Here is a 24,283-nt window from a genome sequence, read left to right as displayed (position 1 = left end):
TAAATCTTAAGATACGGCACAGCGGCGACAGTAGCTCCTTGCGCGATAAAATACTTGGGCATACCGCAAACTGGTTGTTAAGTGTATATTTATACACTTAATTGTACCTTTTAATTGGAGATTTTGATATGTTTTTACGATAATTGGTGCTTAAAATGGTTGTTATTTGTATTTTAGGTGCAAATTGAAGAATTGGCAACTTATGGGGTGAAAACTGCAAATTCGGAGAAAAAGTGGGCCAAAAGTGAAAAAATCAGATTTCTGAAGAATTGAAGACCGCGCGGCCGTGCGGATTTCAGGCGTAAATCTCACACGGCCGTCCGGATGGTCGAGGTGGCGCAGTGAAGGAAGTTTAATTACACAAGGAAACCCGTCCTATTATATTTTTGCACCCTATTTAAAAGCCAAAAGCACACAATTAGATGGATCTTTTATTATCTTTTATCTTTAGTTTTTATCTTTGATCTTTCTACACGCAATCTAGGAGCAAGAGAACGAAGACGAAGACTTGACGAATCTTCATCCTAGTTTTCCGTTTATATTTATTTCTCGACTTTTATGAATTTTCATATTTTTATTATGCTTTCCGTAGTGAACATGAGTAGCTAAGTTTTTATCCTAGGATTTTGTTGGAACCCTGTGTGGTAATTCGAACCCCTTTTTCGACTTTTATGCAAGTTTAATTCTTCGATTATTTCTTCTATCTTGATCTTATTTAGCGCATGAACGTAGCTAATTTATGTTGCTATTGGTTATTGTTAGAATTGATTGACAGATCGTTTTAATAATTAGAACATGGATAGAAGAGCCTTCGAGTAGTTTTTCACCGAATGCGTGTGTTGATTGCATGTATTATCGTAGACATACAGATAATACCTTAGGTAGCCGTTTTCGAGACTTGTTAATTAATGCTTTATTTATACTAGATTTGCATAGACATATAGTGAATCTTTTATGAATAATAGGCTTATAATACAGCGACAGCTGGTTATGAGTAATTTCGTGTCTTGGGTTAATAATCGGGAATCGTAACTTGCATGATAGAAGATTAATTGGGTGAAGAATTATCGCATAGGGGGAAGATAAAATCCTAGATCCGTTTTATATTGATATTTTCTCGTGTTTAATTGCTTTCTTAATTAGTTTAATTTATTTAGTTAGTTAAATTGACAACCCTGCGTAGGCTGGATAAAAATCATAATTGTTAGAATTTGGTACTTAGGATTAGGTAATTTGCGTATTCCCTGTGGGATCGACATCCGACTCTCACGAGTCCACTTTACTACTTGTTTGCGATACGTACACTTGCGTGTTGGTATTTAGCACCCAACAAGTCTTTGGCGCCGTTGCCGGGGAATACGGCTAAATTATTTATTTATCCTAATATTAAATTTGAGCAATTGTTCTTACTTCAGCCATTTATTTATTTTATTTAATTATTTTATTTTTATTATTTTGTTTTAGGTACTTTTTATGCGAAGAGGACACGACACGAGCTTGCTACCTCTTGATCCCGAAATTGAGCGAACGTTTAGGCAAGCCAGGAGAAATCAACGGTTAGCTCGAAACGCTCCCGCAACGATGGAAGAAGAGATTAATCGTGGGGAGATAACCAAGGACGACCACCGAATGCGGCAAGAGAAGTCGTCAACGAGCAAGAGCAACGCCAGCTAATCAATCCACTACCTCGTCAACAAGCACTGCATGAATACACCGTTCCAACGCTTAATGGGTTTCAATCAAGTATCCAGCAGCCCCCCATTGAAGCCAACAATTTCGAGATTCGAGCGGGACTACTCACGATGCTCCAAAACAATGGGTTATTCAGCGGATTGGCTCATGAAGACCCACACCTCCACTTGGTCAACTTCCTCGAAACATGTGACTCGCACAAGATGAACGGAGTAGCACCCGAAGCACTGCAACTCCGCCTGTTCAAGCACTCATTACAAGGAGCAGCCCGAGAATGGTTACAAACTCGCGCACCGCACTCCATCTCGTCTTGGGCCCAGCTAGCACAACTTTTCATGAACACATACAACTCCCCAACAAAAACTGAGAGAATCCGGAGAGAAATTCAAAACTTCGTACAAGAAGCCGGGGAAGCATTATTCGAGACGTGGGAGCGGTTCAAACAGTTAGTAAGGAGGTGCCCGAATCACGGACTTCAAGAGTGGCGCCAATTGCAAATATTCTACGACGGACTGCAAGACAACTCAAGAACCGTTCTCGACTCGGCAGCTGGAGGAATGTTCATGAGTTTGACTTACGATGAAGCATACGAGCTTTTGGAGCGAATCGCCAGAAATAAATACATGCGGGCATCGGATCGGTCGAATAGCGGAGCAGTCAAGACGGGAGGAATTTTGGAGTTAGACGGGGTCACTGCAATCACGGCCCAGTTAGAGAAGCTATCAAAGCAAGTAGCGGCTTTGCAGACTCAGCAAGTCCATGCAGTCCAAGTTCCCGACCAGCGCGTAGAAGAAACGGAGTCTCTGAATTATGTGCATGACACCAACCGACAACAGAGGAACCCTTACTCAAACACATATAATCCGGGATGGAAGGATCACCCTAACTTTGGGTGGGGAGGCAATCAGCAAGGGCAAAGGCAAGCACCACCTCAAGGTCAACCGCCTAATTATTCACGACCAGCTCCCGGATTCCAAAATCCGCCTCAAGCTCAACCTCAAGGAGGAGATCTCGCAAATATCTTGGCGCAATTTATGACAACCACCCAAGCCTCCATCCGAAATTTGGAAACACAGATGGGTCAACTTGCAACCCAGCTAACCGCGAGGCCATCGGGAGCACTGCCGTCAAATACAGAAGATCCCCGAAAGAACAACATCGAGCAGTGCAACGCTGTGAGTTTAAGGAATGGGAGACAATTGGAGGAAGCCCCACGAAAAGAGAAGGAACACACGGTACACGAGAAGCCGAGTGTGATAGGGGAAAAAGAAGCAACTCACGAAGAACCACTATCATCCCCAGTGAAATCACGAGCCCCTCCAATTCCATATCCTCAGAAGCTTATAAAGAAGAAGCTCGATGCCGATTATCAAAGATTTTTGGACAAGCTGAAGGAAATCCAAGTAAATATTCCGTTTATTGAAGCCCTTCAAAAGATGCCAAAGTGGGTGAAGTTCCTCAAGGATCTTGTGACAAAAAGAAAGAAATTGCAAGGGAACGAGATGATCCAACTCACGGAACAATGTAGTGCAATTCTTACACGACCCCTTCCACAAAAACTCGGCGATCCAGGTAAGTTCACTATCCCTTGTACTATAGGAGGTAAAAATTTTAGATCGCTTATTAATTTAGGTGCTAGCATTAATCTTATGCCTTATTCCACTTTTCAAAATCTTGGGTTAGGTGAGATTGAACCTACAGCTATAACTCTTCAATTAGCCGATAGGTCTTTGGTTTACCCAAAAGGTATTTTAGAGAATGTGCTAGTAAAGGTGAACAAATTTATCTTCCCGGTTGATTTTGTTGTACTCGATATTGATGAAGATGGGGAGATACCTCTTATTTTAGGGAGACCGTTTTTAGCCACTTCAAAAACTCTAATTGATTGTGCGAGTGGTGATCTTACAATGACGGTGCATGATGAAACGATCAAATTTAATGTTTTTTGTGATAATAAAAATCCATGTGAGAATAATGAGTGTTTTACTATTGATCTTATGGATTTTACAAATCATGAAAAATTTGATGTTTCAATTTTGGACCATGGGAAAGCATCGTTGAGTGCAGGAGATGACGACGGAAAAGGGAATCGGAAGGAACACGTTTATTGTGCAAATTCAATTTCAACACCTCCGAGAGATAGTCAAAAGAGTTGGGGTGCTAACGGTGATGAACGTGCAAGGAGGATGTGGCCACCTAAAAAATCAAACGAGCATCATCGGGGAGAGGAATTCAATCGCCAAGTGACTTCGGTCACGTTAGCTTGAACAAAGAAGCAAACAAAGTCCGGATGAAGACTGTAAACTTAGCGCTTATCGGGAGGCAACCCGAGCTTTAGTTTTTCTTATTTTATGTTACTTTAAATTTTTAGTTTTGTTTTTATTTTATTTTTCTAAAAAAGAAAAAAAAAAAGTTTCCGGGGCACTAATAAGAAGTTTTTATTTTTCAGGGGCCTAATTGCAATTATTCACACGGCCGTGCAAGAACAAGGCAGGAATCTCACACGGCCGTGTGGGATTTTGGAGCAGCTACTGGACAAAAACGCTAAATGGTGCGGCCGTGCGGATTTTGTACCTAAATCTCGCACGGCCGTCCGAGAAACGGAGGAAGCTACTGCCCAAAATCGCAATTTGGCACGGCCGTGCGGATTTAAGGCTTAAATCTCGCACGACCGTCCGAGAATTCAAGGGGCTAATGCCCAAAACCGGTAATTGGCGCGGCCATGCGGGACTTCAGGCTTAAATCCCGCACGGCCGTCCGAAAAAAAAAAACCAAAAAAAAAAAAACAAAAAAAAAAAAAACAAAAAAAAAAAAAAAAAAAAAAACAATTTCCATAATTTCAAATCCTCTCTCTCCCCCACTTCGAACCCTAGCCTTCCTTTTTCGAAATTTTCCCTTTTCTTTGACAAATTTCACCGAAAATTTACCAACTACACACATATAATACGTAATCAAGGTGGTTTGTTGTTGATTTGCGCAGGGAGATTCAAGAACGGTGCAATTTTCTCAAAAAACCCATTCCACCAAGAACGCCCACAAGGTGTTCGACGATTTTCCCGCAACGATTCTTGAGCCGGTACCCGAGCTATTGGAGGATGACGAGGAGGATGATGCTCATGCACATGGTGGAGTTGGTGAGCAACCCGACGATGGTCCCGACGCTTAAACAGGTGTTTTCTATCCTTAAACTCCGGGCGAATCACATTGAGGGCAATGTGAATTTTAAGTTTGGGGGTGGTTAACTACTTGTTTTCGTTTATGTGCGCTTTATTTGTGTTTTAATTTTTTTTTTAGTTTGCATGCTTTAGTTTTTGTTTTAGTTTTTGTTTTATTATTTCCGTTTTATTATTTGCTTTGAAAGAAAAAATATATATATATATATATATATATATATATATATATATATATATATATATATATATATATATATATATATATATATATATATATATATATATATTTGGTTCGATGCATCGATGAGTTATGATGATGGGAGATGGTCAATGTTTGATGATGATATTACTTGTTTTATGTCGATAAGGATCAGATATTTGTCTAGCTTTCGATTCAACGGAACGTAGAAGTGAATTATTGCTAGGAATCACACCTTGTGCATTGCTTTGGTTGAATGTTTTGTATTTTAAATTTGGAATTTATTTGTGCTAAATCATGCTTTGTTCGGTTTTAGATTTCACCTTAGGACATTTATGAAACGAAGTATTGGGTAGTGAGTGATTTGGGATATGATTTGGGCCTTCTTTGAACCGTTTGAGCCTTTCAAGCCTACCCTTTTGTCAAATTATCCTTAGAACCTTGATTTGAGCCTCGGAGAAAAAAGGTGTTCTTTCTTTTAGCCAATATGTAGAAGGTAGAAAAGTGGAGATTTTTGAATAATTATCCCTTGGAGTTCGGTCGAAATGTTTTATAAGATCTTTCTTCTTCTTCGAAAAAAAAAAAAAAGAGAAGAAGAAGAGATTAGAAGGGAGAAATAAGGACTAGTTCTTGAATTGTTTTGAAAGCTCGATCCATTCTCTTAAGAGCAAAAGTGGAGACTTTTGAACTTTTAAGAATCGAGTTTACTAAAGTCCTTAGAGGTGAATTCATTGTTTCAAACGCCTTTCTTTCAAAAATTTGGCGTAATCACCTCAATTCAAGAAATTAGCCACACATACCCATATTACCTACCTCGGACCAAAGAGCCTTACAATTGAAAGCCACAAAGTCCCAATGATCCCAATAGCTTATTGTTCAATATTAGTTGAGTAGAATAATTTGGTGAGTATTTGGAGTCAAATATATGCATGTAAGTATAATTTTTTTCTATCTTTAACTTGCAAATATTGGATACTTGAAGCAATTGTATGATTTGTGGTTTTTGATAATAGTGAGTGACTAAGTACCGTTGAATGTTAAGCTTGCGAATACCTAAGAATTATCATCATAATTGCAAGTTCTGAAAACGCGAAGTTGACCAATCGATCTATGTAATGAGATGTATAGTCATGTTTTGTGCTCTTAAATTGATTTTACTTGAGGACAAGCAAAAGTTCAAGTTTGGGGGTGTGTTAAGTGTATATTTATACACTTAATTGTACCTTTTACTTGGAGCTTTTGATATGTTTTTACGATAATTGGTGCTTAAAATGGTTGTTATTTGTATTTTAGGTGCAAATTGAAGAATTGGCAACTTATGGGGTGAAAACTGCAAATTCGGAGAAAAAGTGGGCCAAAAGTGAAAAAATCAGATTTCTGAAGAATTGAAGACCGCGCGGCCGTGCGGATTTCAGGCGTAAATCTCACACGGCCGTCCGGATGGTCGAGGTGGCGCAGTGAAGGAAGTTTAATTACACAAGGAAACCCGCCCTATTATATTTTTGCACCCTATTTAAAAGCCAAAAGCACACAATTAGATGGATCTTTTATTATCTTTTATCTTTAGTTTTTATCTTTGATCTTTCTACACGCAATCTAGGAGCAAGAGAACGAAGACGAAGACTTGACGAATCTTCATCCTAGTTTTCCTTTTATTTTTATTTCTCGACTTTTATGAATTTTCATATTTTTATTATGCTTTCCGTAGTGAACATGAGTAGCTAAGTTTTTATCCTAGGATTTTGTTGGAACCCTGTGTGGTAATTCGAACCTCTTTTTCGACTTTTATGCAAGTTTAATTCTTCGATTATTTCTTCTATCTTGATCTTATTTAGCGCATGAACGTAGCTAATTTATGTTGCTATTGGTTATTGTTAGAATTGATTGACAGATCGTTTTAATAATTAGAACAGGGATAGAAGAGCCTTCGAGTAGTTTTTCACCGAATGCATGTGTTGATTGCATGTATTATCGTAGACATACAGATAATACCTTAGGTAGCCGTTTTCGAGACTTGTTAATTAATGCTTTATTTATACTAGGTTTGCATAGACATATAGTGAATCTTTTATGAATAATAGGCTTATAATACAGCGACAGCTGGTTATGAGTAATTTCGTGTCTTGGGTTAATAATCGGGAATCGTAACTTACATGATAGAAGATTAATTGGGTGAAGAATTATCGCATAGGGGGAAGATAAAATCCTAGATCCGTTTTATATTGATATTTTCTCGTGTTTAATTGCTTTCTTAATTAGTTTAATTTATTTAGTTAGTTAAATTGACAACCCTGCGTAGGCTGGATAAAAATCATAATTGTTAGGATTTGGTACTTAGGATTAGGTAATTTGCGTATTCCCTGTGGGATCGACATCCGACTCTCACGAGTCCACTTTACTACTTGTTTGCGATACGTACACTTGCGTGTTAGTATTTAGCACCCAACACTGGTAAATCTTAAGATTCATGTTTTTGTATAACTACCATTAGATGATGATACATTGCCATTAAATGGATTATTTGCATAGGCATTTATGAAGTATCAATATACTAAAATTTAATTGCATTCAAATTTGAATTCTGAGTATATATTTTTTAAATTTTAGTTTGTTATATATGTTATTTTTTTAGTTTTTTTGCAGGATATTAACTAAATGAGGTATAAAATCGAAGGTATAGAAAGAGAAGACATGGAGGGACATGGACGGGGGACAAATACTTTGATGGCTCTTCTTAGGATTCTTTTTTATGCCCTCTATGGAATCTCTTTAGATTTGTGTCTTGGTTGTAATTTATTTAGTTGTATGTTTTGTTAGGATATATATATATATATATATATATATATATATATATATATATATAAAGGTTAGTGTTCTTGAATTTTTTTTAATTTTTATTTATATACGACTAGTGATATGCGTAAGTATGACAAAGCTTCCCGTGTGCTCGTAACCCAGAAGTTCATCAACCAAGGCTTGAGAAGGAGATCAGATCACTCCATCAAGAATTATGAAGTATTCATTACACATATCAGAAACCAGAAGAATCCGAAGTCTAATGACTTTTTTCGGTGTTTTTCTTTTCTTCCTTGTGGGAATTAAATATTAGTTTCATTAGATGTTCATGCGTTTTCTGTTGAGGAGTAATGAGCATTAATGTTTTTTAGTTTGGGGAAATATGCAATAACCCCCCAAATGGAAAATATTTTGAACTAAATCCAATTGACTTTTAGAGACTTTTGCCTACACCCAAGTTTCATTCTTAATTAGTGAGACCCCCTTGACCAGACATGATAAGACTAAAGTGCCTTTATGTGGTTCGGTTTTTAACGTGATACAATTTTATTTCTCTCCTTCACTCCCCCTCTCTCTCTCGTTTCCAATTTCTCGTCTTTTTTTTTCTTCTTCTTCTTTCTGCATATCTGTATACCCGCCGGCGTACTCCTTCATCTTTTTGTCACCATAGCCACCGTTGTTCGTGCACTCATTACCGCCGGAGCCAACAATACCTTTCAACCACCGGTCGGCCGAAACCTAATGCAGGAGGCCCTCCTCACAAGTGGTGGCGGCGGAGCCTCCCCCACCTCGTCGCCGCCCTTTGTCGGATGCGTTACATAGAGATTTCCCTTTTTCGTTCTCTCTCGATTTCTCAAAAAAAAATTCCAGATTTGTTCACCACCGCCACCGTAGCCACGTCCCCACTCTCTTTTTCATTCACCGTCGTTGTCGTCGCCTCCCCCTCCCTCCCTTTCATTATTTTCGATTTTTTTCTTTTTTATTGTCTCTCCAGATCTGAAACAGCAGCATCAACGTGACTACTCTGGTTCGAATATGACTATTGTTGATTCACTCGATTAGTGATATATTATTTTATGTGTTTGTTGTCTCTCTCGATTTCTCTCTCTTTACACCACCATCGTCTCCACATAGATTTGTACACCACCATTACCGTCGCCGCTTGTTGCCATTTGTTTCCACGTAAGGCTCTTTCTCTCTTTTTCGTTATCTTTCTCGGTTTCTCAGTTTTTTTTTCCTTTTCCAGATTTGTCCACCACCACCGTCGCCGCCTCTCTCACTCTCTATTCTTCACTACCTCCACCACCACTGTTGTCGTCGACTTCCCATGCCTCTCTTTCGTTATTTTTCTATCTTTATTTATGTATTTTTCGATTTTTTTTCAGATCTGAACAGCAGCTGTAACATGACTATAGTCATATTCGAATATGACTATAGTCATATTTATGTATTTTTCGAATATAATTGTAGTCACATATTGGAATATATGACTATTGATGAATATGACTGTAGTCATATTCGAATATGTTCTATCTTCTAGTTTTCAAGTTGACTTCTAATAATTAGATTCAAAATTGTTATTTTTTTGTGTGGATTTTGATTGGGTTGTTTTTGTAAACAATAGGGAATTTTCGTTGTGTTATATAATTTGGTAAACATGACTATACCACACTATATAATCGGAATTTTTAAGTTGAAAATGTAAAAAATTGTAATATAATGAAAGAATATGTCTACATAGTCAACATATAAAATAAAATTTTAAACCTATTTTTATTAAAAAAATATTAAAAAATAAAAATTAATAAAAAATGGATAAATTATCCGAAAATATTAAAAAATTGAAAAATCATTTTTTTATTTGGTAGCAAACTTTTAGGAATTTGGTAGCAAATTTTTAGGAATTTGGAAGCAGATTTTTAGGAATTTGATTATTTTTATGGAAAGAGAAAAAAAAAAGGAATAATTGACTCTAATTATGCTAATTGACATAAGGGTAGAATTGGAAATACACTTTGTACAAGTTATCACAAAAAAAGATTTAAGGGATGGACATATCACCATTTAATATCTATATGAGGGGTTTATTGCTAATGACCTCTTTTAGTTGTAACATATTTCTTGTGTTAAGTCATCTTTTCCAATGAAAGGTCAATAATCTATACTACTTATGGCCCAATGTGTAAAGACTAAAGACTAAACATAATAAAGTGATATTCCTTGTATCTATATATTAATTATCTTCTTTTACCTATTTAAATAAAATTAATTGTCCTCAAATTTTATGTTTTATGAGAGGTCCTTTTAATATTCTTTTACGGGCTACACGGCAATAAATAATAGATGAATCTTCAAATACTAATCAATTAATTTGTAGAGTAAATTGTATTTCATTCGTGCTTGGTGAAATTAGGTAGATAAGACGAGTTAGAAAGTTATTAATATTAATTTCTTGGCCTTTAAATCTTGTCTATCAAAGGGTCAATTTTGGAAGTACAAAAAATGGAAGAAACCACTAACTACATTCATCTTTTTATAAATATAATAAAAATAAAATATAGTAGTACAGTAGAATCTCGATAAATTAATACCCGATAAATTAATAACCTCGCTTAAATAATAAATTTTCCCGGTCCCGACTCGGGGACAACGTGCTAAATTAATAATTCGCTAAATTTATAAGATAATACACATTCGAAAATTTTAAGAAGCTCCATATAATATATAAATTAATAATTCATAAAGATAATTCTTAAATTACATGGTACAATACATATTTTATAGATCTATGAAAGTTTAATAAAATATAATTTAATTGCCGTTTGTTTCTTTTTGAAGTTCACATTACCATCAATTTTGTGCTCACTTTTCTTAACATAGTTAGAACTTCTGGTATAGCTTTTGCATAACTCAACATGAAATTGTTAAATATCATTGCTACTTTAAGAGCTTACGTTCGTGAAACATGCTCTAAACTAATGGTACAATAAATAATATATACGTAAAAAATTAAAAAAAAAATGTATTTATTGAAAATAATAATAAAAATAATTTCATAAATTAATAAATTATTAATTAATGTATAAATTAATAATTATTAATTTATCGATAAGTTAATATTTCGATAAATTAATGGAATTTTGATAGTCCCAACTGTATTAATTTATAGAGGTTTAACTGTAGTAATAGTAATAATAATAAATGTAGATAGTATAGAATATAGATATAGATAGATATAGATATAGATATTTGCTAATGTCTTCTTTTTCCCTTATAGTTCTCTTCTTCTTCTTCTTTTTTTTTTTTTTTTTTTTTTAATGAGAAGAAGAAAAATGTAACAAATTTTTCAACCAGGCTTCAATGGATAATTTCAAGAAACCTTCATCTAATATGCCCTCTTCACTGTGGCTAAAAGAAATATAACTGTTTCTCCAAGGGACAATGAAGGTTCTAGTGATAAATATGTTAAAGGTAGGCTTGAAAGGCTCAAACGGTTCAAATAAGACCCAAATCACATCCCAAATCATTCAACGACTCAATACTTCACTTTCCAAATTCGTAAGATGGGTTCTAAAAGCGAACATTATATGATATAGCATAAATTAACTCCACGTTTAAAAACAAAATTGTGAAGGAAAGCAACTCATAATTCACTCATTCCTAAATTACTTTAAATCGAAAGTTCACCAAAATTCAAGTATAGCTACACCAAGCAAGTAATTTCATCATCAAACATTTTCCATCTTTCATCATCACAATTCATTGAAACATTCAACTCAAACATTTTTTTTAAAGAAATCAATAAATAAAAGAAAACAACTAAAAAGAAAAAAAAAATCCTAAGACATGCAATTCAAATCATATAAAGCACATCAAAAGTATTTTTTCCACCCAAAACTTAAAATTTACATTGTCCTCAATGTAATTAGAACGAAGTTTAAGGATAGAATACACCTTGACCAATCGAACTGTCCTCCCCTGGTTGCACTCCATCTCTTCCTCTTTCAAGCAATTTTTATTTTACTATTTTTTTTCAAAAAATTAAAAATTCCAGGAGTAATTTTGGACACCCGTCCCAACTTTTGCACTGTTTTTGTGACGGCCTCCCAATTTGCGTAGGTGTACTGTCTCTGATTATCATCTGGGATGACCGTCTGGAGTTATGACTTGATTTTCGGACGGTTTCTGGTCTTTTAGTGTGCGTTTTTCGACCAGAAAATCCAAACATGATTAAATTATTAGATTGCAAACTTATATATATTCTAATAAAATTATAAAAAAACAAACTAAAAATTAGAAGAAATAGAAAAAAAAATGTTCAATACTCAGGTTGCCTCCCGAGAAGCGCTAAGTTTACCGTCTTCTGCCTGACTTTTGTTATCGAACTATTATGTCCAATCCAATGATTTGTAGATTGCGCATCCATCCATTGTGTTTACAATTTCAATTATAACCAATGCATGGATAACATTACAATATATATGTCAGGGTCCACCTTAGCTTGTATTTTTTTTTTTTTGCAATCAATCTGTACTAAGCCAAGACACGATGTTCATCGGCCGCTCCCTCAAATCGGTACACAAAAACCTCAAGTCTACGTATACCCTCTACCACAAACACATTCGCCTTCTCACAACACTATTGATGTCTTCAAAGCACATAACGCCCTAGCCTGTTATTTATGCAGCCGCCGCCAGAGCCCAGCCGGCGTGACTTGTCGGATTCTGCTGGTCTTACACGGTCAGACGGAGTTCCTATTGCTCAACCACGTTCTTATGCATCTTTGGTCACTCGGCGCGAGAAAGCCTCGCCACCACGCCTTACTCCTGTGCCTCTTGCAAATCGTCCTCCTATCTTTATTGACAACGCTCTGGCCGTATTGTTCACTTCGATGGAGGTTGAAAAACTGAATAAACAAATCGAGAATACATTGATTATGAAGTTCTCATCGGGAAGAACTAGTCTCCACGAGATTCGTCAATATATTGCAGCGGAGTGGAATCTTGAATCGGTTCCTGCAGTAGGTCTTCTCGACCCTCGTCATGTGTTAATTCACCCTGGATCTGTATCGGATGCCAAATTGGCACTTTCGAGGAGTTCTAATAAGATTCATACTAGCTTGTTTCGTTTGTTCATGTGGACTCCCAGCTTCCAGCATCCTTTGAGCAACGGAAATTCAGAAACAACTCATATTATTAAGGGACTATTAGCCATAACCCCCTCTAGTGTTTTTTTAATAAGAGGGATCTAGCCATATTTTCAAAATTAGTAGAAAACCCACTATTTTAATGATTCCCGAAAATAGCCTTATGGAAGACACACACAAAATCCGGAAAATTTGAGATCCCTACAATGGCGTGTGATTATATCCCAAAAAATCGCTTCCAGAATTTTTCCATAAAGTCCCATCTGCACACTCTAATTTCTTTTTTATATATAATTTAAATAAATTTAAATTTTCGTTTTTTTATTATTTTATTTAAAAAATTAACAATAATAGCTTTAAAAAAATATTTTTCTTTTAATTTTTCATTTAAAAAATATTTTAATTTTTTTTTCAATTTTTTTAGTTTCCGTTTTTTTGTTCTGAATAAAAAATAAAGATTTTGAAACCAACTATAATATTTCTGAAATCGACTATAATTTTGATTTTTTTATTTTATTTTTCTTAATTTTAATTTTAAGTTACTTTTGGCATTTTTTTCCGGAAAACAACTATTGTTTTGCCATTTTTAATAAAAGAAAAACTATAAATTGTAAAACAACTATTAGAAAATAATTATTTTTTTCAACAGTTCGTTTTTTTCGCCATAATCAACTATTAGAAAACTGTAAAACAACTATATAAAACACAGTGATTTACAAATAACAAATTTACAAAAAATAAAAACAACTACAAATGAACGAAATAAGCTACAAAAGAAACGGTAAACAACTATAAATTGTGTAAATCAACACATAATATCGAAAACAATTGTAAAACTATCGAAAACTACTGTAAAGTTCTCGACAATAATTACAAAAAAATAAAAATAGCAAAACCCGAAATCAACGACAAAGTAACGCAAACAAGTATAAACAAAATTGAAAAACATCATAGCAAAAATGATATAAAGAAAATCACAATAAACAAGAAAAAAATATAAACTTTTTGCTTGAATTGAACGGCACCGGATCTGAACTTGGTCGCGAAGCGTTTTTTCATCGCCGGGTTTGTCGGAATGAGGAATACAAATGTGCCTAAATTCAACACTGAAAAAATTTAAAAAGAAAATAACAGTGAATTTGAATTAAAAAAAACTAGTACCAGAGTACCACCCCTGTCATAGGAACCTACAGGGCTTGTCATAGGAACCTACAGGGGCTGTAAGCACCACTTTCTATGCTGAAAATGTGGAATCCAAATTGAGGAATATGCTAATGTGAAAGAGAAGGCAATTATCTTCAACCAAACAAAATATCGCGCGCGGAGAGTGTTGGTGGTCATACCTACACGCAAGTGCACGTATCGTATAAGTAATAAAGTGGACAATTAAGTCCGGATATCGATCCCACAGAGAATATTTAATTATTTAATCCTAGACGCTAAATCCTAGCAATTACTATCAAGCCCACCCTACACAGTCGAATTTGGAGAGAATTAACTAAATTAAACTAAACTAAAAAGCAAGCAAAAAACAAGAAAGCAATTTAAAACGAAGATTAAATCAATGTAAGCAAGCCTAGGATTTTATTCTTCCCCCTATGTGATTATTACTCACCCAATTCCTTTAATTATGCAAGTAATTAACCCGGATTATTAACTTGAAATGCTAAATTAATCATAACCCGCTTCCGCGTGTATTACGATTCTAATACCCTAGATTCAATTACTGTATTCATACGCAATTAATTCTAGAACATAGCATTAAACACAAATCTCAATAATGGCTACCTAAGAGATTAACTATATTCCTATGTTAATACCAAAGAGGCTCTTCTACCACAGTTCTAATTATTAACCCGATCTTCCGATTCATGCGATTAACAATAACATAAAAGCGCATAAAGTGGCCAGTTTCATGAACTTAATAAAACAAGTAGAAGAAATAATCTGGAATTAAAACTTGCATAAAATCATAGAAAATGGTTCATACATCCCACATAGGGTTCCAAATAAAATCCTAGAAATAAGTAATTTAGCTACTCATGATTAAAGCAAAAACGCAAATAAAATAAATCATAGACGATAAATCTATGCTTGGAGTCTTCGAATTCTTCGTCTTCGTTATTGCTTTGTTGCTCTTGAAATTGCGTAAAAGATGGATCCCCAATTGTGTGCTTGGCTTGGTCTTATATAGGGTGAAAAACTTGGGGAAGAAGGCAGTTTCCTTGTGCAATTAAAATCCCTTTACTGCACTGCCTCATGGTCTCGGACGGCCGTTCCACAGTTTGAACTAAAACTCAGACAGCCGTCCGAGCTTTAAATCTTCAAATTTTTGTTTTTGCACTTTTGGCCCATATTTTTTCCAAAATTGCCGTTTTTACCCCATACTTTTCCAATTCTTCAATTTGTACCTAAAATACAATAAATCAACTTTTTAAGCACCAATTATCGTTAAAACACACCAAAGGCTCAAATAAAAAGGTACGATAAAGTGTAAAAATAATATTTTTTTTCTTTTTTTCTTTTTTTTTTTTTTTTCACATCCAAACTTGAACTTTTGCTTGTGCTCAAGCAAAATATAATCAATAAGCAAATAACTCAACTACTACATCTCACTACATAGATCAATGATCAACTTCACGTTTTCAGAACTTGTAATTATAATGATAATTCATAGGCATTCGCAAGCTCAAAATTCAACAGCACTTAGTCACTCACCATTTCCAAAAACCACAAATCATACAATTGCTTCAAGCATCCAATATTTGCAAATTAAAGATAGAAAGAATTTATACTTACATGCATATGTTTGACTCCAAATACTCACCAAATTATTCTACTCTACTACTATCGAACATTAAGCTATTGGGATCATTGTGGCTTTGTGGCTTTTAATTGTTAGGCTCTTTGGTTCGAGGTAGGAAATATGGGTAAATGTGGCTATTCTTCTTGAATTGAGGTGATTACGCCAAAATTTGAAACAATGAATTCACCTCTAAGGACTTTAATAAACTCGATTCTTAAGAGTTCAAAAGTCTCCACTTTTTCTCTTAAGACAATGGATCGAGCTTTCAAAACAATTCAACAACTAGTCCTTACTTCTCCCTTCTAGTCTCTTTTTTTTTTTTTTTTTTTTTTTTTTTTTCTTTTTTTCTTCTTCCTTTTTTTTAATATATATATATATATATATATATATATATATATATATATATATATATATATATATAGAAGCATATATATTTGTCTTTTTTTTTCGAAGAAGAAGGACGTAATAAAAATTTTCAACCGAATTCCAAGGGGTAATTTTTCAAGAAGGCCCAAATCATATCCCAAATTACTCACTACTCAATACTTTGTATCATAAATTTCCTAAGGTGAGTTTTAAACCGAACATAGCATGATCTAGCACAAATTAATTCCAAATTTAAAATACAAAATATTCAACCAAAGCAATGCACAAAATGTGATTCCTAGCATTAATTAGCTTCTAAGTTCCGCTGAATCGAAAGTTAAACAAACATCTAATCTTTATCACACAAAACAAGCAATCTTCATCAAACATTGATCATCTCTCATCATCATAATTCATCGATGCATCGACCCAAGCAATTTTTTTTTATATTTCTAAAAAAAAAACAATAAAAGCAATAAAAACAAATAAAACCTAATACATGCAAACTAAAACAAATAAGCACAAAAACCTGTTTTTTACCCCCAAACTTAAAATTTTCGTTTCCCTCAACGAAATTAGCACAAAGTTTAAGGATAGAAACACCTGATTTAGTCGGAGTCGATGTGATCGGGGTGCTCCTCCCTCGTTCTCTCACGCTCGTCCTCATCAGAAAGCTCAGGCACTTTTCTTTCCCTTTCCCTTCCCTTTGGAAGATGATGCTTCGCTCGTGCGGCCTCGTTTGTTGGACGAATTAGTTGGGAGAGAGGTTGGAATAGATTCGGTGAGAATTGGTTGACAATCGAACTCAAAATTTGGTTGGAGCATTGGAGCAACTTGTCGAACACCTTGTGGGCGTGCCTTGAAAGAGTAGATTTTGGAGAATTTGGTTTGATTCTCTAGCCTGCTTGTGTGTGGGATTTGGAGAGAAGGAACGAGGAGGGCTTAGGAAGTAATGGGGGAGAAAATCTGATTTTTTTAATTTAAAACGCCCCAAAAATAGTCAGACAGCCGTCCCGGTTTTTGTGCTACATTTCGGACGGCCGTCCGAAATGTGTCTCTCCTTACTGGTTTTGGCACGGCCGTCCCACAAATTAGGCATATTTTGGGACAGCCGTCCCGTCCCACATGATGTGATGCTGGATTTTGCCTTCTGTTTCCCGGACGGCCGTCTGGATTTTGCTTGCAATTTCGGACGGCCGTCTGGACCCCCTTGACCATGTTTTCGACCCTGAAAATTAAAATTCAAATAAATTAATTAGAATGCATGCCTATGACAATAAAAACGAAACGAAAAATTGAAGAAAACTACGAAAAACAATAAAGCTCGGGTTGCCTCCCGAGAAGCGCTAAGTTTAAAGTCTTCAGCCGGACGTTGCTTCTTTATTTTCAAGTAAAAGTGACCGAAGTCACTTGACAATCATCACTCGCTTCCCAATACGGTTTGAGCCGGCTCCGCTTCACATTGAACGTACGATTTGAATCTCGCTCCTTTATTTTGACTACCTCGTGAGGAAGAATTTCTTGGACAATAAACGGCCGCGACCACTTCGATTTGCGATTCCTTGGAAATAACCAAAGACGGGATTTGCACAATAACACCAATTGTCCTTTGTGCAATTCCTTTTTGATTTTATCCTTACAACCCCAATATCTTGACTCATCCTTCCCTCGTGGCTTGCTCGATTCCTTGGGTGGCAATATCTTCCTTGCATTTTTATCGTCGTTAAGACCCCAACTCGAATGGCTTTCTCTCGGAGGAGTTGAAATTGAGTCCATGAAGTAAACTTGCTCCTTCCGATTCTCGCTTCCGCCATCATCTCCTGCACTCAAAGATGCTTTCCCATTGTCCAAGATCAAAACATCAAATTTTTCATGATTTGTAAAATCCATAAGCTCAATAGCAAAACAATCATTATTATCACATGGACTTTTATTAGCACTAAAAACATTGAATTTGATTGTTTGATCATGCACAGTCATTGTAAGATCACCACTGGCACAATCAATAAGAGTTTTCGACCTGGCTAAAAACGGCCTCCCTACGATAAGAGGTATCTCCCTATCCTCATCTATATCAAGTACAACGAAATCTACAGGGAAGATAAATTTATTAACCTTCACTAATATATTCTCTAAAATACCTTTTGGGTAAACTAAAGATCTATCGGCTAATTGAAGAGTTATAGCCGTCGGTTCAATTTCTCCTAACCCAAGAATTTAAAGTAGAGTAAGGCATAAGATTAATGCTAGTTCCTAAATCAATGAGCGATCTAAAATTTTTACCTCCTATAGTACAAGAAATAGTAAACTTACCTGGATCGCCGAGTTTTTGTGGAAGAGGCCGAGTAAGAATTGCACTAATTTGCTCCGTGAGTTGGATCATCTCGTTCCCTTGCAATTTCTTACCCTTCGTCACGAGGTCCTTGAGGAATTTCACCCACTGTGGCATCTTTTGAAGTGCTTCAATGAAAGGAATATTTATGCGAATTTCCTTCAACTTGTCCAAAAATCTTTGATATTCGGCATAGAGCTTCACTTTATAAACTTTTGAGGATAAGGAATTGGAGGGACTTGTGAAGTCACCGTTGATGGTGGCTCTTCATGAGTTGATTCTTTTTCCTCGTTCAGTTTCGGCTTCTCAATTACCGTGTTTCTCTTCTCTTTTCGTGGGGCTTCCTCCAATTTCTTACCGTTCTTCAAGGTGACTGCTTGGCACGTTTCGGCCTCGATCATTTTTGTTAGCAATCTTTGTGGATATGGGATTGGCTCGACCCATTTGGCTACAGTGACTTGCGGCTTGACTTGAATTTCTTCCATTTTCTCGATCTTGACATCGATAGCTTGGCACGTCTCGAACTTTTGCTTTCGAGGATCTTCCGTATTCGATGGCAATGCTCCCGCCGAACGGTTCTCTTGATTCAAAGCGAATTGAGCGAATTGATTCTCCAAATTCCGCAGCGAGGCTTGGGTAGCGGTCATGAACTGGGCCAATAGGGCCAATATCTCCTCCGTGTTTGATTTTGGGGCCGGCGGATTGTTGCCTTGATAGCTTTGTTGAGGATGGGCTCTATTTTGGAATTGACCTTGAGGTCTTTGATACCCTTGGCCTTGTTGATTTCCTCCATATTGCCCTTGTAATTTCCACCCTTGATTTTGGAATTGGCGAGGCGCGTTATTGACGTAGTTGAGCGATTCCACATCTTGTTGGCATTGGAGCGTGTAGTGATATCCACCGCAAATTTCACAACATGGAGAATCAATTGCTTGGACTTGTTGTGGTGGACTTGCTTTGATGTGCTGTAAAAGGAGTTGATTTTGTTGAGCAATTTGGGTCACTTGAGCTTGAAGGGCCGTAATAGCATCTAACTCAAACATGATAAATGCATCCGGTATCGATTGACTCATGAAATTACCTCCGGTTGATGCATCTAAGACGGTTCGTGCATTCTCGTTAATCCCTTGGTAGAAGATGTGGATTTGCCGCCATTGTTCGACTCCATGTGTTGGACACTGCCGCAAAAGAGTTTTAAATCTCTCCCATGCCTCGTATAATTGCTCGCCTTGCTCTTGGACAAAATTATGAATTTCTCGTCGGATTCTCTCGTCCTTCTCGGGTGAGCTATAAACTTTCATGAAAAGGCTGAGGAGTTGAGGCCACGACGAGATAGAGTGGGGGGCTTGGGACATCAACCATTGGCGAGCTCTTCCTTGTAAGGAGTGCTTGAAGAGAATTAATTGAAGCGCCTCTTGGGAAACGCCGTTTTGATGATGGGAATTACATGTATCTAGAAAATTGACAATGTGAAAATGGGGATCTTCACCCGCCAATCCACTAAATAGCCCGTTTTTTTTTAGCATCGTCAAGAGGCCTTGCTTGATCTCAAAATTGTGCGCCTCAATGGGTGGATATTGGATGCTCGGGCGGAATCCGTCGAGAGTTGGGATTATGTGATCTTGAAGTGCCCGTGGCCAAATTGCTGGTTGTAATGGAAGTTGAGGGGGTGGGTCTTGGACTTGGTTTCCATTCGCCTCGAGTAAATTACCCTCTGCGCGTCTACGTTCTTCGTCCTCCATTTTATTGGTTGCGCGTTGACGTCTCCTAGCGGCTCGAAAAGTACGTTCGATTTCGGGATCAAACGGTTTTTCGGGATTAAAAAAAAATTAAATGGGTGAATCGTGAAAATTGTTCAAATCTAGAGCTAGAATAAAATAAATAATTAAAATAATCTCCGGCAACGGCGCCAAAAACTTGTTGGTGGTAATACCTACACGCAAGTGCACGTATCGTACAAGTAATAAAGTGGACAATTAAGTCAGGATATCGATCCCACAGAGAATATTTAATTATTTAATCCTATGCGCTAAATCCTAGCAATTACTATCAATCCCACCCTACACAGTCGAATTTGGAGAGAATTAACTAAATTAAACTAAAGTAAAAAGCAAGAAAAAACAAGAAAGCAATTTATAATGAAGATTTAATCAAAGTAAGCAAGCCTAGGATTTTATTCTTACCCTATGTGATTATTACTCCCCCAATTCCTTCAATTATGCAAGTAATTAACCCGGATTATTAACCTGAGATGCTAAATTAATCATAACTCGCTTCCGCGTGTATTACGATTCTAATACCCTAGATTCAATTACTGTATTCCTACGCAATTAATTCTAGAACATAGCATTAAACACAAATCTCAATAATGGCTACCTAAGAGATTAACTATATTCATATGTTAATACCACAGAGGCTCTTCTACCACAGTTCTAATTATTAACCCGATCTTCCGATTCATGCGATTAACAATAACATAAAAGCGTATAAAGTGGCCAGTTTCATGAACTTAATAAAACAAGTAGAAGAAATAATCCGGAATAAAAACTTGCATGAAATCATAGAAACGGGTTCATACATCCCACATAGGGTTCCAAATAAATCCTAGAAATAAGTAATTTAGCTACTCATGATTAAAGCAAAAACGCAAATAAAATAAATCATAGACGATAAATCTATGCTTGGAGTCTTCGAATTCTTCTTCTTCGTTATTGCTTTGTTGCTCTTGAAATTGCGTAAAAGATGGATCCCTAATTGTGTGCTTGGCTTGGTCTTATATAGGGTGAAAAACTTGGGGAAGGAGGCAGTTTCCTTGTGCAATTAAAATCCCTTTACTGCGCTGCCTCGTGGTCTCGGACGGCCGTCCCACATTTTGAACTAAAATTCGGAAGGCCGTCCGACCTTTAAATCTTCATATTTTGGTTTTTTCACTTTTAGCCCATTTTTTCTCCAAAGTTGCAGTTTTTACCCCATACGTTTCCAATTCTTCAATTTGTACCTAAAATACAATAAATCAACTTTTTAAGCACCAATTATCATTAAAATACACCAAAAGCTCAAATAAAAATGTACGATAAAGTGTAAAAATATACACTTAACAGAGAGGGGAGAAGGCGAGGACAGTGTAATGGTGGGAGGGAAGAGTGCAAGTCCAGCATCCACTCATTGGCAACCGTCAAAATGGTTCGCCCGAACGGCCGGAACGGCCGGAACGGAACGGGAATGGTGCCCTCCGTTCCGGAAACTGTAACCAAACCGTTCCACAACAAAAAAAGTTGCCAAACGGACAAAAAACGGCCGGAACACCGAGACATGGCAAATAAATCAGATGGTCGCGGTTGTCACGCGTACCGCAACAGCCTGGAACGGGATTGGAACGACATGAATCATCATAATTTACTTTTTTCAGGTTCCCAACTACGATTTAAGGATCTCAAACTAGAGTTTTAACTTTTAATTAAAAGTTTTAAAAACTCACAATTAGGTCCAACACTTTAAATGTAGTTTGATTTGGGGCTAGGAAACAGACGTGTCATGATTATGAGTAGGTTTTTTAAGTTTTCAAAATTTGCAATTTAGTACAATTTCTTTTTATTTCTCAGAGATATTTTCATAACTTACATTTTCACCCTTAATTCTACTTCTTAAGGTTTTAAAAATTGTTCTAAAATTAAAATTGGAGTTTTAATGATAGTTTGTATATTATTATAGTGTAATATTAATACTAAAAACTTATTTGACATTAATTCTAATATTTCGTATTTTAAGTAAAATGTGTCTGTTCCGGCCGCGACGCAGCCGCGATACTGCTGCGACGTTGCAACGGAACTGGAACGGCAGTGTCCGCGACAATGCACTGTTCCGGTCCGGCGAACCATGGCCGTCACCGATGACGAGATGCTTGAATCGGTTTTAATAGGGCCGCAGATTTGAGAACAACGGTTGCAGGGTCTTTCCTCGTCATTGTTGAGATGTGTCGTCGCCGCCTCCATCGTCGCCGCCTCCATCGCCATGAATTTCAAGTCGCAAAAGAAGAGAAAAAAATGAAAGATATGATAGAACGGCGGTTGAATATAAAATTTGAGGCCAGGATTTGTGATTATAATATCAGACAATTAGGGGTAATAGGGATTTTTACAAATAAACTCTTCAATGAGTACTTATTCATAAAGAGATCCAGACAATAAACTCTTTTACAAAAAAGTCCACACATGGTCCAGATTTTTGTAAAAGACTAAAATAGCCCCTCATAATTTAATATGCTCCAGTTTCATCCTTTAATTTAATTTAACCTCAATTTGACACCAAATTTCACAAATTATTCAATTTTAACCTAAAACACATTTTTATGGACAATTTCATCAGTCTCCGGCGTTGACTTTTTTTTTTCTTCCGGTCTTCCGGCGTTGATCTAGACAAACTCTAAAAATAAAGAATCTATATAGATCATCTAAAGATCGTTATTCGGCAACAAGTGTGTCTTCTGGTTGCTAGAACCTAAGGTGTCATCACAGTATCTATCTACACTTGCATGGAAATTAGGGTTTCATCATTATCTTCGTGGAGCGGAGGAGAATACGTTTATTTGGATTCTATGCCCCCACTTTGCATACGTTTTGAGGAGGCTCTTTATGGACGGATCACCCTACCTTTCAAAAGGTGGTGGCGGATAGTTGGGCAGTTTCTTGTATGGGTAATCCAGGAAGGAGATATCTTCTACACGAAGCTTTTGCGGGTGAAAAGTTTGTTGAGAAATTGGAATTGGAATACATTTGTGGATGTTCGTAATAATATATATTAGGGTAAATTACAAACACCCCCTGAGGTATGGTCAAATTACAAAAATCCCCCTCTTGTTTGGATAATTACATCTACCCCCCTCAACTATGATTTTTTCTTAGACCTCCACCTTTATAGTGCCAAATTCAACATAGTCATCTAGATTCCGTGAAATGTGCTATATTTTGTACTCTTTTTGTGTAAAAAATACAGCTTCCGATGCACCACAAACTGATATATACAAGCTAAAAATCACATATTATGATCATCTTGCTTCATAATGTAGAGTTTGAATGGGATAAAACGGGTACAAAAGTGATAATATTCCATATAATCTCGAAGATTCCACTAAATTTGATGAGTTGAGGGGGTGGTTGTAATTATCCAAACAAGAGGGGTGCTTTTGTAATTTGACCATACCTCAGGGGGGTGTTTGTAATTTACCCTATATATTAAAATTTCCCAGGAGAAGACAAGTGAGTTAGAAAGTCAGCATCAAAACGCCCGGGATGAGAACACCTTCAGCAATGTGAACAATGGGAATTAGAGTTGCTTTGTAACAAAGCTCGACTTGATTGGGCGATGGAAGGTGATCGAAACTCAAAGTTCTATCATGCGACTATCAAACAACGTCGGCGAAATCAAGTAATCCAGTGAATACTTTCTGGATGAAACCTTTTCGTCGGTATTGCTTCGATCCATCTGTTACTGTGGAGCAAAATCAATCATTTTGTGCCATCCCAAGCAGCGATGAAGTCCACGATGCTATCTGGGATCTCAATCCAGGGGAGGATGGTTTTACCGGTCATTTTTATAGGAGTTGCTGGGATATTATTCGGGCTGCTTTGACAGACTTTATCGCCGACCTTTTCAAGGGAGGCCACCTACCGACTGCCGTTACTCGTACTATTTTACTGCCTAAAGTGCAAGATGCAAATCATATTGGCGAGTATCGTCCTATTAGTTTGGGCAATTTTGCGGGTAAAATTAAATC

The 24,283-nt window shown here is 36.5% G+C and overlaps 1 protein-coding gene across 1 annotated transcript; it reads left to right on the top strand.

Moving 5' to 3' along the window:
* Positions 1-1,895: 1,895 nt before the first annotated feature.
* On the top strand, positions 1,896-13,111 carry LOC148765801 (uncharacterized). The gene is made up of 2 exons (XM_088812360.1): positions 1,896-2,927; positions 12,548-13,111. Exons 1-2 carry the CDS (start codon positions 1,896-1,898, stop codon positions 13,109-13,111), a joined length of 1,596 nt encoding a protein of 531 aa, XP_088668486.1.
* The last annotated feature ends 11,172 nt before the right edge of the window (positions 13,112-24,283 follow it).

The sequence above is a fragment of the Erythranthe guttata genome, chromosome 13, assembly GCF_056151865.1.
Source record: "Erythranthe guttata isolate IM_541 chromosome 13, IM_541, whole genome shotgun sequence".
In the NCBI taxonomy this organism is placed as follows: domain Eukaryota; kingdom Viridiplantae; phylum Streptophyta; class Magnoliopsida; order Lamiales; family Phrymaceae; genus Erythranthe; species Erythranthe guttata.
This window is presented reverse-complemented; position numbering and strand designations above follow the sequence as displayed.